This window comes from Crocodylus siamensis, chromosome 2 (genome assembly GCF_052110815.1).
Source record: "Crocodylus siamensis isolate JL-2025a chromosome 2, ASM5211081v1, whole genome shotgun sequence".
NCBI classification, from domain to species: Eukaryota; Metazoa; Chordata; order Crocodylia; family Crocodylidae; genus Crocodylus; species Crocodylus siamensis.
The window spans coordinates 208,509,126-208,525,051 of record NC_143396.1 but is presented as its reverse complement, the minus strand read 5'-3'; the positions used below and the strand labels follow the sequence as shown (position 1 = coordinate 208,525,051).

General features: G+C 40.4%; 1 protein-coding gene across 3 annotated transcripts in view; it reads left to right on the top strand.

Annotated features, from left to right (window-relative positions):
• SHANK2 (SH3 and multiple ankyrin repeat domains 2) overlaps positions 1–5,637 on the top strand; it is a 736,911-nt gene extending 731,274 nt beyond the window's left edge. For all 3 annotated transcript variants that reach the window (XM_090032909.1, XM_090032907.1, XM_090032908.1), the window contains one exon: positions 234–5,637. In XM_090032909.1, coding sequence (XP_089889035.1) covers positions 234–807 — 574 coding nt within the window. In that variant the 3' untranslated portion in view covers positions 808–5,637. The remainder of the gene's footprint in view (positions 1–233) is intronic.
• The last annotated feature ends 10,289 nt before the right edge of the window (positions 5,638–15,926 follow it).

Here is a 15,926-nt window from a genome sequence, read left to right as displayed (position 1 = left end):
CTTTTTGGGTGCTAGTGCCTGTAACCCGACCTTGTAACAAAAATTATATTCATTTGTAACAGATCTCTTACAAACAGAACTTCCTTTATTATTCCAAAGTCATTTTACCTCTGTTGATAAAGAAAGGTTTTGGGGGGGTTGGACTTTTTTGTTTTATTTTGTGTTTTGTTTTGTTTTGTTTTTGCTTTATTCAGTTTTCAGTGTGTCTGAATGTTTCCTGTTTATCGTTTTAGGAGCACAGAAGTCATGAGTACTGTCTCAGGTACCCGAAGTACAACTATCACTTTCACTGTCCGGCCTGGAACCAACCAGCCGATCACACTGCAGAGCAGGTCCCCAGACTATGACAGTAGGACATCGGGAGCAAGACATGCTCCAAGCCCTGTGGTTTCACCAACAGAAATTAATAAAGACATCATGCCTGCTCCTCTGACTGGTTCTGCTTCAGCTTCATCTCCTTCTCCAACTCTGTCTGATGTATTTAGCCTACCCAGCCAGCCTCCTTCTGGGGACTTATTTGGCTTGAACACAGGCCGCAGCAGGTCTCCTTCTCCCTCAATATTACAACAGCCAATCTCAAATAAGCCTTTTACAACTAAGCCTGTCCACCTGTGGACTAAACCAGATGTGGCAGATTGGTTGGAAAGTCTAAACTTAGGTGAACATAAAGAAACCTTTATGGACAATGAAATAGATGGCACCCATTTACCAAACCTTCAGAAGGAAGACTTGATAGACCTTGGAGTGACTAGAGTTGGGCACAGAATGAACATAGAAAGAGCTTTGAAACAACTACTGGACAGATAAGAATGGCTCCTTTTGCCTCACAAACTTCTCTTCATAAGTAGAGATGGGCTGGTACTGAAATACCTAAAATGCCTTGGCTACCTGCGAGTGCCAGCAAAAGAAATTGGTTTAATTTAGCTCCTGGTACTCAGGTCATGCAGACTGCATGTTTAATGCCCAAACACGAACCTACATAAATGAAATTAATAGGACCATTTTATTTTGAAGGTGTGGAGAGAGATGAGGAAGAGAGATAACTGTTAACTTTAAAAATATTATCTATCCATTAATAATGCCTTTCTGCTGGGATCAGAACATACAAGTTTCGTTTTCATTTACAACCATGAACATTTTACTTATTCACAAAAAGCACTATACTGTTTTTCAGTTCTTGACACTCTTGTCATATGCTCTTCTAAAAATGTTGGGCTTTGTTTTGTTTTGCTTTGCTTTTTATATATGCATGGTCAGTGCTTCATTACCTTTGAAACCATTTTTATCAAATATAGGTGCTTGATTTCTTGGTAAAGGTGTTTGTGGTATTGGGAATTCTGGTTCAAAGGCAACTTTGTTCTGCTTTACTTTGGTATTTCTTTATTTCTGCATTTACACTTAGTACACTTCCAAGGTGGCAGAACAGCGTTCTACATATGCTCTATGGACTTGATCAGTAGTAGGTGGAAGGGAATTCTCAGTCAAAGGTGAAACACAATTAAGCTAGTTTAAACTCAAGATACCATTTTTCAACCGGGTAATGGCTACTGAGGCGCAACATACATTTTAATGGAATCGTAGTGTTAGTGACATGAAGTACATCCTTTAGATGTTTTTAATCAGATTTTCAGACATGTCAGGCAGGATCTTAAGGGACCCATCGTGTCTGAAAGCTGTCTTAAAAAAATCTAAAGGATGCACTTCATGTCATTGACTGACTCTATGATTTCATTAAACGTATGGTGGGTCTTAGTAGCTGACTAGAAAATGGGACTGTTTTAAATGGATATCTCAAGTAGTGATTGAAAAGAAAGGCTAATGTTCCCACTGATGTTAATAGAAATTTTGCCTCTGACTTGTATAGGATCAGGATTTTGGCCTTTTAATAGGAATATAAATATTTCAGTAGGTGACCATTCTACTGACCATAGTTTTGGTTTTGTTTTTGAAGGCTTAATGTTTGAAAGGAAAGGGGTTGAATATTGACTGGCTGCTTCTACAGCAGGGCTCAGGGTTTTTTTTTCCAGGAAAGAGCATCCATGTCATTGATGCAAAAATTTGGCCCATTTAACTTTTTTAAACAGAAAAAGTTAACAAGTTTCTCTCTGTTTCTGATCTTCTCTTGAAATCAACACATCATAAATTTAGCAAGTTTTGTAAATTTTACTTTCTAAATAATAATATTCAATGTATGCATGGTAGGTAAATTGTGTGTGGGTAGCCAGATTTTTGCCTACCATGACAGGTTTTCCCACACTTTGAAAGGTACCTGAATTCTCTTCCCTTGATATGGTCCAGCCTATCTCTAATTTTTTCCCTTTGGTTTTTTTTCTTTCTATCTTTCTTTCTTTCTTTCTTTTTTCCTGACAACCAAGTGTCTAATTAGGTCTGCAACAGCCCTAGAATGAGTACATACAGTTTAGCAATTTAAATATCTTTCTTTACTGCAAGTTTAAATAGTTGTACAGATAGTTTATAAGCACAATATTTTAAGAAAATAAGTGGCTGGTCTACTGGGCAGCCTTTGTGCCACTTCAGTGCTAGAAAGTTAAAAAGAAAAACAAAAAAACTTTTGTGGTTTAATACTATTTCTGTGGAATAATTATAAAAGTCTCAACCTTTTTAAAATCAACCTCATTTGGATGCATCTGAACCAGCAGAGCTGTGTTATATTTTCTATCTTTGCTAGAACTTCTTCAAAGGAGGATGAATATTTCTTCAAAAGTGGTTACAGTAAACAATGCATTGGATACTCACAAAAAGCTACTATTCAACCTCCTTCCCCCTTTCTGGAACAAGTCTTTTGACTTAACATCTGTTGCTATAATATATTTGTATTTGAACGTTCCAAGTAACCTTGTAATAAAATTGAAGTATTAAGGCATTTTACCTTCAAGAGTACTGAATTTTTCCATAATTAAATGGATATTGTTGTAGAGAACAACGGTTTCACTCAGATATTCAGTAATGGCACCTCAAGGCCATAGAATACTTTAAAAAGTGTAAAAATGGTAATTCAGCCATCATTGTCTTCCATTTGGTGATGATACAGAATTCAGTAAGTAAACCACTAATGCCATGCTCCTTTTTTGTTTCCCTGAATACAGTTGGTATTACCTCTATAATATGTGCCAGAAAACACATTAGATAATACGGTAGTAAAAAAAAAATGTAGAGGATACTTTTAAGCTACTTTTTCATCACAACCTTATTGTTGAATTTAGGTTTAATGAGTGCTGACATACACAGTAAATTACAGCAGATGGTAATCCCTTTCTTAAACAGGTGTGTTTCTTGCTTATGTATCTTTTCAGGCACTTAAAGAATAGGTACAGTATAATTAGTAGAAAAGAGATTAAAACATTTAAAGAGCTAATGAAATAGTTTATTTTTACATGTGTCTTAATGAACTAAAGGTAATGAGGCCTGAAAGGACCTACTTTTACCAATAAAATACACCTCTGCCAAGATGAATTGGTCTCTAGCTCTGTTTGATTTTTGCTACAGAAAGCAATAGTAACAGACACAACATTGCCTCCTAGTATTTTCAACAGCTTTGGAAATTTTGGGGGTAAGGGGTGGGGGGGAAGACCCTGTTATTACATGCTCCTATGACAGTGGGAAACAAGGTGTTAGAGCTCTATGAAATATGTTACGATAATTCCAGGTTTTAGGATCAACTTTTGTTTATATACTGTAATTTAAATAAATTGCATTTACATGCCTAGTTTCTGTAATATTTGTGTATACAATACCAAAAGCTCACAAGATGTAAATTGTGTATAACTGCACAGACTCCTTTCCCTGGGTGTCTGGAAACGTTTTAAGTTTAATTCATATATTATAAAATGACTAGATGTGACTGTTGATTTACAGAATTTACATATCACAAACGTTAATTATTTGTGGTACTTAAGTTAATAAAAATAGTGATTTTTCTGAGTTCTTAAACAGCATTACCCAGTTGATCTGGCAATGATTATGTGTATGAGCCACAAATATTGATAATTTTCCCATTACATTTTTTTCTTTTCTTTTTTAGATATTAATATGTTTCTCGCTATAGTTTGTGTAACAACTTGTGTTCACGTTATCTATGTTGCTGTAATTTTTGTGCTTTAATTCCTCTTATTTCGAATTGATTAAAAATCAAGCTCCTGTAACTTGCACTTTCCCCAATCCTTAATACTCTTGTATGGCAACCAAAATTACTGTAAGAAATAAATATAATATTGCACTAAGGTTGTGGTTCTGATTGCCAACAGTGAAAACTGTCTGAATTTTTATTAAAAAGAAAAGTTGCCAAACTTGAAATCTAATGTTTTTGAAAAAAGCTTAAAACGCTTTAAGTTTATATACCTAATGTGTTAATATTTAGTTGATTGTTAGAAAAATTGTTTGCTCTAGCTTGCCTTTCCCTGTTAAACATGTTTTGTTTTTTTTAATGCTGAAAGATACTTCACTGAATTTCAGATTCATATAGAAGTTTCGAAAAGGAAAGAATTTATTTTTTGCCTTGAGGTGGATTTCAAATAACCATTGATCATTTTTCTGGAATTGAGCTCTGCCTTTATTTTGGTTTTCTCAAATGAGTCTCAATGAGCAAGCAAGGCACTGAGTCATTTGTCTGTTCTGCAACTTAGTAAAATCCTGAAAGGGTTTCTGTAGACAAGACCAGCATTAAAAGGGGAAGAAAATAGCAGTGCTTATCAAAGTTCATAAAACCGATGATAAAGATTCTATCACTAGAGTCTAATAGCACTATGGATGAATTGGACTTAAAAGTGGGGAAATTTTAACATTTTAAGTCTTTTTCTTTATCTGTGAATTTTTTCTATCTTTAAGTTTTGATGCATTGAAGATTTTTGTTTTTATTTTTTTTTAAGATACTGGAAGTACCAGTAATACTTTAACTGCACTCATTTATATGAGATTCATAACTACTATTACCTTTCTTCCCTTGGATATTATTCTGTTTCCTCATTTCTCATTTTATTTCTTTATTGTTTCTCCTACTTTTTTTCTAATATCAAAATGAATTATTTAATGAGTTTGCTTTATTAAGAAAACTATTGAGAAACTTGTTTTAATTTAATTTAATGTATTTTACTGATTCAATGAAAAGATTATTTCTGTATCTAAGTATTCATGGGTTTTCACATTAGAAGTAATTGTGCACTGTGCAACTACAGCATGCTGTGGAACGCCTAATGCCACATGGGTAAAGTAATTAGTCAGAAGATTTGATCATTGCTACTGTTATCCACATTGTATTGGTGTTTTTTGTTTTTTCCTATTGTTCCTGAAATATGTTTCTGCATTACACAGTTGTTACTCTTATGTCCAAAACCAGGAGGAGACATTAGTAGCACTGTACAATCCGGAACAATGATGTTTTAGTAAATTATATTGCTAAATGATGCTTTTAAACACAAAAAAAAATGGGGAAAGTGCGCCTTGCATGTTTTGAACCTGATCTTTCTAAAATCATGTTGTACTCAAATGAAAGAAACGTATTGTCAATAATGTATTATTGTAGCTGAGAAAGAGTTAGAAAAATCAAACTGCTATTAGGTACTATTCATGAACCCTTTCTCAATCATGGAACTGATTTAAACATCATTTAATTCAAACAAAGTACGATATAAAGAAAAGAGAAATAAGTTGAGTTTCAGTTAATTTCCATTAAATATATTTCTATACCCAAGTTACTTAGTTGATGTGTACTGTATTTCAATAACAAGCTAAACAAAAATAGAATACATAGTGGACTTCTGCTGTGAAGTATAAAACTACCACGTATTAACACGTTCCCTTGTGCTGACATCTAGTGGCATTTGTTAGACATAATCTCAGAACAGTATTTATATACAGACATATTTTAACTTTTATTTCTTTGGATTTTTTTACAATACTTAACTAATATGCATTTTCTCAACAGAAATTCATTCATCTAAACTAATTATTGACAACTGAAAAAGTGTGAAAGTCAAAAAACAAGGATGAATCTATCACTGTTTTTCAGATTGTTTCCATGCGATCATGATCCACTTATTTTGTGTGTTAAATGACCCTCGAACTTCAGTAGACATGGTTAGGGGGTTTTTTTAAGTGACAAAAAGTTTTAAATGCATTTTGCTTCCAACATCACATACCTTAGACCAGTTTTGAAACATCACATTGGAAAAAAACCAATGCAACAAGTTTCTCATAAAGACTGCAAAAATCCTGAAGTTCAGTGTGTACAGGGGCTTAGTTCAGTACAGAACAAAAGCAGGCTATGTGCCAAATTTTGCTTGAATTTTGAACCCAAAAGCTTTTTTTCATGCCTATCTCTACAAAGAATGCATATTTTGCATGTACATACATTCTAATCAGTGTTGCCAGGTGTAAAATAATTAGAATATTTCTACAATTTCAACCCTGGTATAAAGTATGATCAATAATAGTAAAAATGTGCAACATTTTCACATTTGATCATTTTTTAGGAAGCTAATTGATGCACTATATGCAAAACCCAAGTCACTCTCAAGAAGTTTTAACTAACTTTTGGGCTTGCTGGGGGTTTTTTGGTTTCATTTTGTTTTGTTTTTTATAATTTGTATCCAAGGCCAAATTAGCCAAAACTAATTCCAAATCCAAGAGTCTAGAACCATAAGTGGCCCTGCTACTGGCAAACATCCTCCACCCATACCTGGGGCTTCAGATGTTTCCAAATCCTTTGGCAGGCATCCTACTTGCAGGCTCAAGCCCAAAGGCTTGGGGTTTGGATGCCCCCGAGTTTTGCTTGCCCTCAGCCATAAGGCCCTCGGAGCAACCCATTTCCATAAACTGGGTTTAAAGCTGCTGCACCTTGACAGGTACTGAACCATGCCAGCAGAGCAGTTCTCCCATAGGGCAGTTCAGAAAAACTGTCTTCATGCATGGACAGATGCATGGTATTTCCCCTGCCAGGTTAAGAAGCCACTATGCTTTCTCATGACTGCTTGCCTCAAAAGGCAGAAATGCTTCACCTTTGACAAACCAGTTTTCACTCACTCACTGGCAACTTACAGTGTGCAATATAAAGCAAATAATAAGAAAACATTTAGTGTGCTTATTTGCTTACTTATTTACATCCTTATTTGCGTAATTTTAAGTGTATAGTAGTTTTCCAGCAAATACAATAATTTTGAGCTTCCAACATGATAGTTTCATATTTAAGACCTGGCAATGCTGATCCTAATATGTAGCTTCCTGGATAGCTTTAGAAGTTAGTGTGGGAAGTTGAGTGGGAGACAGGCACTTCCAGTGTTGTCATAAACACTGCAGAGTTACATATCCCTATTGCCTTGATATTTTAAACCCCTGCAAGGAGCTCTTAATTTGTCCTGGATAACATTGGCATTTAATGAACATAGAGTAGATAACTTTTTCATAACTGAAGGTTATCTTTACTTTGATTTCTCAACTTCTTTAAGCTTTTAATGAACTGCTTGTAAATCTGATAGAAATCAGTCTTCACAGTGGTAAAACCTCTTTCCTTTTAAACAAGTTTTTTAGAAATCAATTTTATCTTTGCCTTTTGTGTGGACTGAGATGCATATGTGTCAATTGTTAAGGATTGTCCTGAGGGGAAAAAGTTATAGTTTCCTTCTGGCTGTATCACTGCTCCCTGTATGTGTTCAGACATATATTTGTCAGTGAGGTTAGATCAGTGGGGGCCAATTTGGACAGGCATACCACAAATTAGTCTTGCAACCTTCCTGAGTGCCACTTCAGTCCCCTTCTCCTTTTATGTTTCACTCTGTTTTGCACTCCCTGCCTCTGCTGCTTTGCTTTCCGCTTCCTGCCTTATCTGCTGCTGTGCTGCATGTCCCCTCCCCAGTCTGCTGCATGCCACAGAGTGGCAACTTGTGCCACAGATTAGCCACCCTGCTGTAGACTGTGTATAACTTTGCTCGCCCTTCTGACTTTCTCCAATGATCCTAGAAAATATTAAAATATTACCAGAAATTATTTATCATAGAGACATGTTCTAAGTTCACTGATATGCCAGGCTTTTTTCATGTTGGATTTGCACAAGGCACTATAAGGAGAACTGATGCAGACCTCTGACGTCTTTTGTGAAATGTGGTTGCGAGTGGGTGCCTGACTGATGCAAAGGTGACTGATACAGAATTAGAAAGGTTGTTTATTGACTGGTATCTATTTACTGTTGCCAGTTATCAAAAACGAAACAAATTTATTGGGATTTCTAATTTGACAAAATGGAGGTGTGTGTTATGTATGTTTATAATTGCTCTCTTATCCTTCTTTAGGAAAAGCTGCAACTTGCACCATCCATCTACTCCCTTCCAATAGAGGTTTTTTTTTTTATTAAAAATGTAATTAACTAGCATTGCTTTATGAAGGGAAGTTTTCGAACTAGTGTGTATACAGTATTCCAGACTATAATCCATTCCTCTCTTTCATTCAAATGAAAGACATTGCAAGCAGTTCTCTAGAAATGTTGTGTTATCTACAAATACAGAAATGAAGTACACTGATATTAAATGTTTTGCTCAGGGAACTTTGTAATGTGCAGAGGATTTTATTGTGAGGAAGGATGCTTCAGGTAGTAATATTGGCAACCCCCTTCAAAGCTTTCTAGCCTATAATTCCTGGACATCTTTACTCTAGGTTCTTAACCCAGAAATGTCAAGAAATCTTCAGTTAATTAAGGAGAGGAAAATTACTGTAACTAAGGTAGTGCATAGATCTTAAATGGGTAGCACAAGCTTGGAAAGTATTGCCAATACTGAGAAAGCTCAGAATATCATACAAGAAGAATGAAATCACTTTGAGGACTAAGGTAACTGAAATAGCATGACATTTAATTGTACAAAGTGTAAGATCATGCTCTAAGCAGAAGTTAATGTTAGTCCATGAGGCTTAGGAGCTCATCAGATAGCAACGATAGAGAGGTTTATATGTATTAATTGACTGATCTACCAATGTGATGTGGCTGTGGAACAGGCAAATGCCATTCTAGGCTGTACTGGCAAGTGTTTTTTCATTGGAGGGAAAAGATGCATTAGTGACATTGACTTGAAGGCTCCAAGACTCTAATTAGAGTAAGGTGTGACCTCATCAGGGATATTGTATATCATTATGGTTACCCCTTCAAAAATTAATTCAGACCAGATTAGGTGAAGAGAATGGTTGCTATGATGAGAAGGAAGATTGCTATGCCCAATGTAGAGTTTAGCTTTCAAAAGGAGACTAAAATGTTAGCTTTCATTTCATAGGCTAGAATAACCAGCAGGGGGCATGATTGCCCTCTTTAGGTAAATTTTGAGAGGTAGCTGTATTAGTTTGAAGTTGGGCAAAACCAGAAGGCATGGCAGGATGGCACCTTTAAGACTATTCTGAGAGTCATATTATGGAAGGTCATGCCTTTTGGAATGAGTTAGTCTACAAGGTGCTACCCTACCTTATGTTCTAGATAAACTGAGGGAAAACAATGGAGTGAACACAAGGAGGAAGATGTCGTTGTAACTAAAAAAAAAAAAAAAAGGCAAACAAAAACTGACAAAAAATCCTGGTGCAAGAATGAGTAAATATGAGCTGGCTATGAAAATCTTGATGACAGGGCATTGGATTCAGTTACCCATGACACTCCAGCTAACTACCTCTCAAGTTTTCTAAAATGTTTAGAAAGAAGCAAGAGCTTGATTCATTCATAAGGGAAATTTTGTGCTATAATGCCTAACTTGTAGGTGCCTAATAGGGGTGTGCGAAGCAGGCTCTATTCAATTCAGATTCGGCCCAAATCAGGAACAGTGATTCCATTCATTGTCTCAGATCTCAATGTCCCTGATTCAATTCAGACGAATCCGAATCTGAAGATTCGATGCTTATTCAGAGAATCGGACATAGACACAGCTCTAAATGTTTTTTCTACATAGCTTGCGGTACCAGGCATGGCTCATGAATGCTGCAGTGCTGCGGCAGATGAAGTGTCCCGCAGGAGTGTGGGAGTGAGAGAGGAGGGGGTCCTTCCACGTGCTCAGCTGCGAACCTGGAAGAGGACTGGAAGTGCTTCTGGTTCACTTCTGGATCTGCTGCCAAACGCACTGGGGAGCCCCCCCCACACTTCTGTGGGATGCTCCATGCACCCCAGCATCGCAGCATTCATGAGCTGCCTGCTACCTAGAGGTATGTAGAAAAAACATTTAAAGCTGTGTCTATGTCTGAATTGCTGAAACTTTCTGAATCTCTCCAAATTGATTCAGAGGGTTCCAATTTGATTCAGAAAGATTAAAGGGTCCTCTGATTTGATTTAGATTCAGAGATTTGGCCACCGAATCAGGCCAAATCTCTGCCGAATCAAATCGGGGACCAAAGCTTCACACAGCCCTAGTGCCTAATGGAATCCACAGCCTGTGTGAGATACTACGCTCCCTACCAGCATATAGGGAAGTTACATATGTTAGACTGGAACTTGCAAAGCCAGCACACTACAGAGGAAGCTACCAAAAATAGACAGTAGGAAATGTCAAAGCAAAGCTGCCTTCAGGGCTTCAGCACTTTGCTCTGGGCTGTTGGCACATACCATACTGAACCAACCCTCCTTTGGAGTCAGACACTTAAAGCAGCCATTTCTCACAAAGCCTGGCTATCAGAGAAATATGTGGCCTGGGACTGAAGCTGCTTCAGTCTTGAGTAATGGCTCTTTGCTACCATGCATGTCAGCACAAACAGAATCACTCATCTGAACACACAGTGTCTTCCTCCTGAGTGAGAGAAGGCCTCTATTAGAGAAGTAGTAGGCTTCTTTCATAACTGCTGGAAACAGCCCCAAGAGAAAGATAAACTACTGTACACAAACATGTGTGTGCATATGCACAGACTTCATTACTTAGTTTAAATTGGGGGTTGTCGGGGGTATGCGTACCCCTGGGGGTACTTTGTAATGTCCCGGGGTACATGGGGGTGGGGGTGGATAGAGTGCCACCACTTCACACTGCTGCCTCACGAGAGCAGGGCTGGGGCAGGGTGAGAGTAGGGCACAGACACGCCGGCCCCGCTCCGCATTCAGACACTCACCATCCTGTCCCTACTCGGCATTTGGCTGCTTGCCACCCCCCCCCACACTTGGCATCTGCCTGTTTGCCCCCTCCCCCCCCCGGGGGTACACTTACTAAAAGGTGGCCGCCAGGGATACTCTTGTTAAAAACATTGAAACCCCCTGGTTTAAATGAATCATTGTTTAGAAGTAGGTTCAACTTTGTTAGAAATATTCATTCCAATTCCTCCCAACACCTTAAAACAAATCAACGGTAATTCTATTCTAGTGTGGCATTACTTTTGTGAGCAGAAGAAGGAAGGGAAACAAAAATTAATACAACAGTCAGTATAGAAGAGAATTTCTAGACTGTATTTTGACACCAAAAGTGTCAGCTGCAGCTAGGTTTCTTGACTGTCCTAATTGTTCAATGTAAAAATTCTACTATAAGCAGTAGAAATATGCTTGCGGTATCTTAGTGTTTATCTCACTAAGCAGAGTTTTTCAGTTTAGAAATTAATAAATTGCCCTGTGATTTTACTCATTCATTTTATAATAATTAATCAGTAAAGATTAAGCCAACCACGTTCTATTACAGCATATACTATGTTGTGCTTTTCCCTCCATAAACGATTGTCAAAACTTAAATACTTATGTTTTCTTTCTTTTAGTGGAGGTTCACAATATCACCAGAGCAGATTTAACCCTCATTTCCTGAATTATGACCATCAAAATTTCCAGGTCTCTTTTTTTTTTTTTAAAGAAAGGGGGGTTATTGAATGCAGTTTTTGTTTCAACCTTTCCAATTCTGAGGAAAGTCTGTGGGATTTCTGTGGTTACTTAAGTCCTTGCATGATTTAGATTTAACCTCGTACTTCTAAGAGTGTGAAACAGTACAAAATCACATGCATAATCTGTTTATGACTTAAATAGTATTCAAAACGACATATTTAATGCATGAGGAACAGTCTGTGACATCAAGTGACTTGGGTAGGAACAAATATGTAGTTGGGATATAGTCCAACTATACTACTTATATGACTTCTGCAAAAGTATAATACACACTGCAGTGTACTCCAATGCAACTCCAGAACTACCAGAATCAGCATAGCTGTGATAGTGAGAAAAGAGGTTGTTTTGGGGGCTTGTGGGATTAAATATGGCCCATATCTTCACAGTAGTTTCAATCTCAACATATATCCAGTGATGATGTCTTGAGGTTGATAAGTATAAAGTATTATCTTGTCAAGTAAGCACCTAAGTGTCAACACAAGTGCATGTGTGTGTTTATATGCATGCAGACCGAGCATGTGCAGAATACTACACAGTGGCTGGGCATGTATGTGGTTACATGTACACATCCTTTGTGAATGCATGCTGGAGTCTAAGCCCTGGAAACGTAGGTGGCCCAAAACCTTGACAAGTAGGTGTTAGGCAGGGGCGACATGTAGAGTGTGCACGGGGGTACATGTGCACCCCCTGAGAGTGCTGGTGCACTCCCTGTTTAGCTGGTGGGCGGAAGCACCAGTGCCCCTCCTGCGAATGCTGGCCAGGGAGCAGGGCCACCAGCAAAAGTGGCCACAGGACTTCCGGAAGTAGCACAGCCATTTGCATGGTAAGTGAGACTGGACCTCCTCCGCTGTCAATAGGATCAGTCACTGAGGGAACCCTCCCTTGGTCGCATGTGCTCCCCCAACTCAGGAGGCACCAGACACCCATGGTGTTAGACACAGAAGGAAGGCATATTTCTGTTTTAGCCACCTACTAGGTTAGAGCAGTCACCTGGGAAGCTAGGGATCCCAGCCTCCCCTTCTTCCTCACCAAACAAGGATTTGAACCAGTACCCCCCTCTAACCCTCCTCCCCCACCCCTGCTTCCACCACAGGTTAAGTGTTATCTCATTTCCTCTCTCTTGCTCTCACTGGGTACATCCAAGCACACACATGCCTCTTGCAGCATCCCAAACCAATTTGAGATACTGCAAGAGACAAGCTGAGAGTGGAAAAAATGTACCCCATGCTGCATATTTGCAGTGTGGACTCAATATTTGATACCTGGATATCCAGGTATCAAAAAAAAAAAAAAAAAAAAAAACATAGGGAGGAAAAAGTGGGGCAGGGCACAGTCTTGGACTATGCCCTGAGGTAACCCAGAAGCCAGTCCTCCAGAGAGATGCTCTGGTTTCTGGCCAAAGCATCTGTATGTGCTTCTGTTGCCCCATCATGAGGGGCATGCACCCTTAGCATGTGGGGGCAAGCAGGAACATGGCAAGGAACTGGTGTGACTGGGACACAGGCACTGTCAGGGGTAAGTAGGGACTGGGGTAGGGGGGATTGTGGGGGGGGCTGGTCAGGGGGCAGGGGTCCCCTGCAGGGCCCACAGCCCCCCACCCTGCAGCAGCAGCAGCTGCTGTCAGGCCCCCCCCCCCCCCGGCAGACCTGATCACCTCAGAGCCAGCACCACCTGTGCAACTTACCGCAGGTGTGGCCTGGCTTGGCACTGTGTGAAGCTGTAAGTCTTTCTGCAGCCCTGGGCTGCTTGGGCTGTTCCCTGGGAGCAAGCACTGCTCATGAGGACTGCACGTCATGCCTAGCTGGGTCCTGCCTCCACAGAACCGGCCCAGCTGAATGGTGCTCAGGGTCCCTGCAGGCAGGATCCAGCCCAGCACAACGTGCAGTCCCCACTGGCAGTGCTAGGCCCCAGATGACAACCCAAGCAGCCTAGGGTGTAGAAAGGTGCACAGCCCCATGTGGCGCTGTGCCAAGCTGTGCCATGCCCACAATGAGCAGCACAGGTGGTGCCAGCTCTGAGGTGATTGTGGTCGCACTGCGCCATGGGGGGGATTCTGACAGCAGCTGGGCCTGAGCCCCCCATGGCTGCTGCTGCTGTGGGAGGGTGGGGGCTGTAGTCCTGCATGGGGGGTAGTCCATTTGCTGTGTGGGTGGGCTGTGCCTTGGGGGGGCATGGGACCCACCCCTCCTGAGCAGTCCCCCACACCTCTTCCCCACCTGCCCGCAAACCACACATCCCCATCTCACACCCACTGTGCCCAGCTGCCAGACGGGATGTGACCTGCTTGCAGGAGCTGTGGCTTCAGGGGCAGCTGTCCCCACATCTTGGCTAGTGAAGGCATCAGAAGGAAGTCTAATTGTTCTATGATAAGAAAACCAAGTTCTCTTGGGAACTCTTGGTTAGGGCTGCCTCAGAAGTCCAGCTGGCACAGGAGACTAGTGTCACTAGATACCAAGTGGCTGGGCCCCAGAAGCAAGTTGCCCTGAGCTGCTTGCCAGGGCAGTTTGTTATACTGATGGGACCAGCACAGGTGCTGGCCCCAGGCTTTAGTTCCCCCTGGCTACATATCCAGAAGGAGCTGAGCAGGGTTATTTTGTGCCCTCTGGTGTGGGGCACAACTTGCCCCACACCAAAGTGCATGTCCGGGCACGTGCACTGAGGCTCAAATTTGTGCCACTCCTATTTGAGCTGCGGCAAGCACACATGCCTGCATGTGTGGATGCGCCCTTTGTGTTTGACTCTTCCCCAGGCAGCCAAGTTCAGGAGCTACATGGAACCAAGAAGGCAGTGAGTCTAGCACTGAGAAAGCTGCTGCTTGGGTAGGGGTGTGGGAATGTAGCTCTTGCCTAGAGCCTCATTCTTAAGAGGCAGAAATGTGCTCACCATTATTTTTTTTCCTCTAATGACTAGTAAATGAAATTGGCAGTAGCTAAGCCTCAAAAGGAGTGCTACAGGGAACGTGAAAAATGTCTCCCTGTGTGGTGTGGTTGTTAGAGTGCTGGACTGAGACAACAAACACCGATTCAAATGTCTTCTGGGTAAGAGGGCCTAGAACCCAAATCTTTAGTTTCCTGGGGAAAAGCCCTAACTGCTCATCTACCAGGAGCTAGAATATAGGTGGGCTCTCCTCTTCCACCACCACCATCATTTTATTTCTGGGGCTTGTTCTCAGGGGTACACATAGGTTGTCATGTATGTGTGCAGGGTTACAGGTCCAGGAAGTAGAATCCTTACTGACATTCAGGTGCCAAAAATGCCACTTGGACGTCTAAAACACCTGCCACTTAAATGACCAAAGGGAATCAGAATACTATTCCCCTAACAGTTAGTTAGTTGCTAACAAAGTCTTGCTGACCAGACTCAAGGCATCGTAGTACTTTATATGTTGACTTGTATACTTTTAAGAGGTGAAATTTACACAAGTTCTGTGTGCCCCAGAGCTGAAACATGCCCTGAAGAGGCACAAAGCACTCCCTTTCATTTAAACGGTTAGCAGGTAGATTCCTCCAGAGTAGGATTGCTGAGTATACTTGACTCTCCATTCATTCCAATGGAGAATTTTAACATGTTAAGATCCTGACATTTGCTCTGAATGCTATTTATTTCATTTTTGCTCACCTATGGTTAAGATGTCATCATGGTCAGCAACAAAAGGATAAATCACTTCCTGCATAAATTGGCAGGGGGTTAGAGCATATCTTAAGGACATGGACTGGAACATACAGCATATCCTAAGGGCATAGACTGGGACAATCAATATCCTTAGCTACCACCCATCTACCAGCCTTTCTTTTTTTTAATCCTTTGAACCATAGGCACCATTTTTCTGCTGGGCTTTGTCGCATGACTTCCAAGAAGCCTTTTCTGCATGAAAATGTACCATTGTAAGGGCTGCCCTTTGAAAGCTTTGCAAATGCTTTGATCTGGGCATTTCCACCCCAGGTTGGTAAAGAAGGTAGAGTACCATGTGAAGAAGTCTGCTTTGTGCTTCAGTGGGGTTTAAGCCGTTTCCCCAAAGACTCTAATGCAAAATGCACAAATACCAGAAGCAAGAGGTTACACCCCAAACACTCACACTAAAGCAACCTCCACTTCCCTAAGCTAC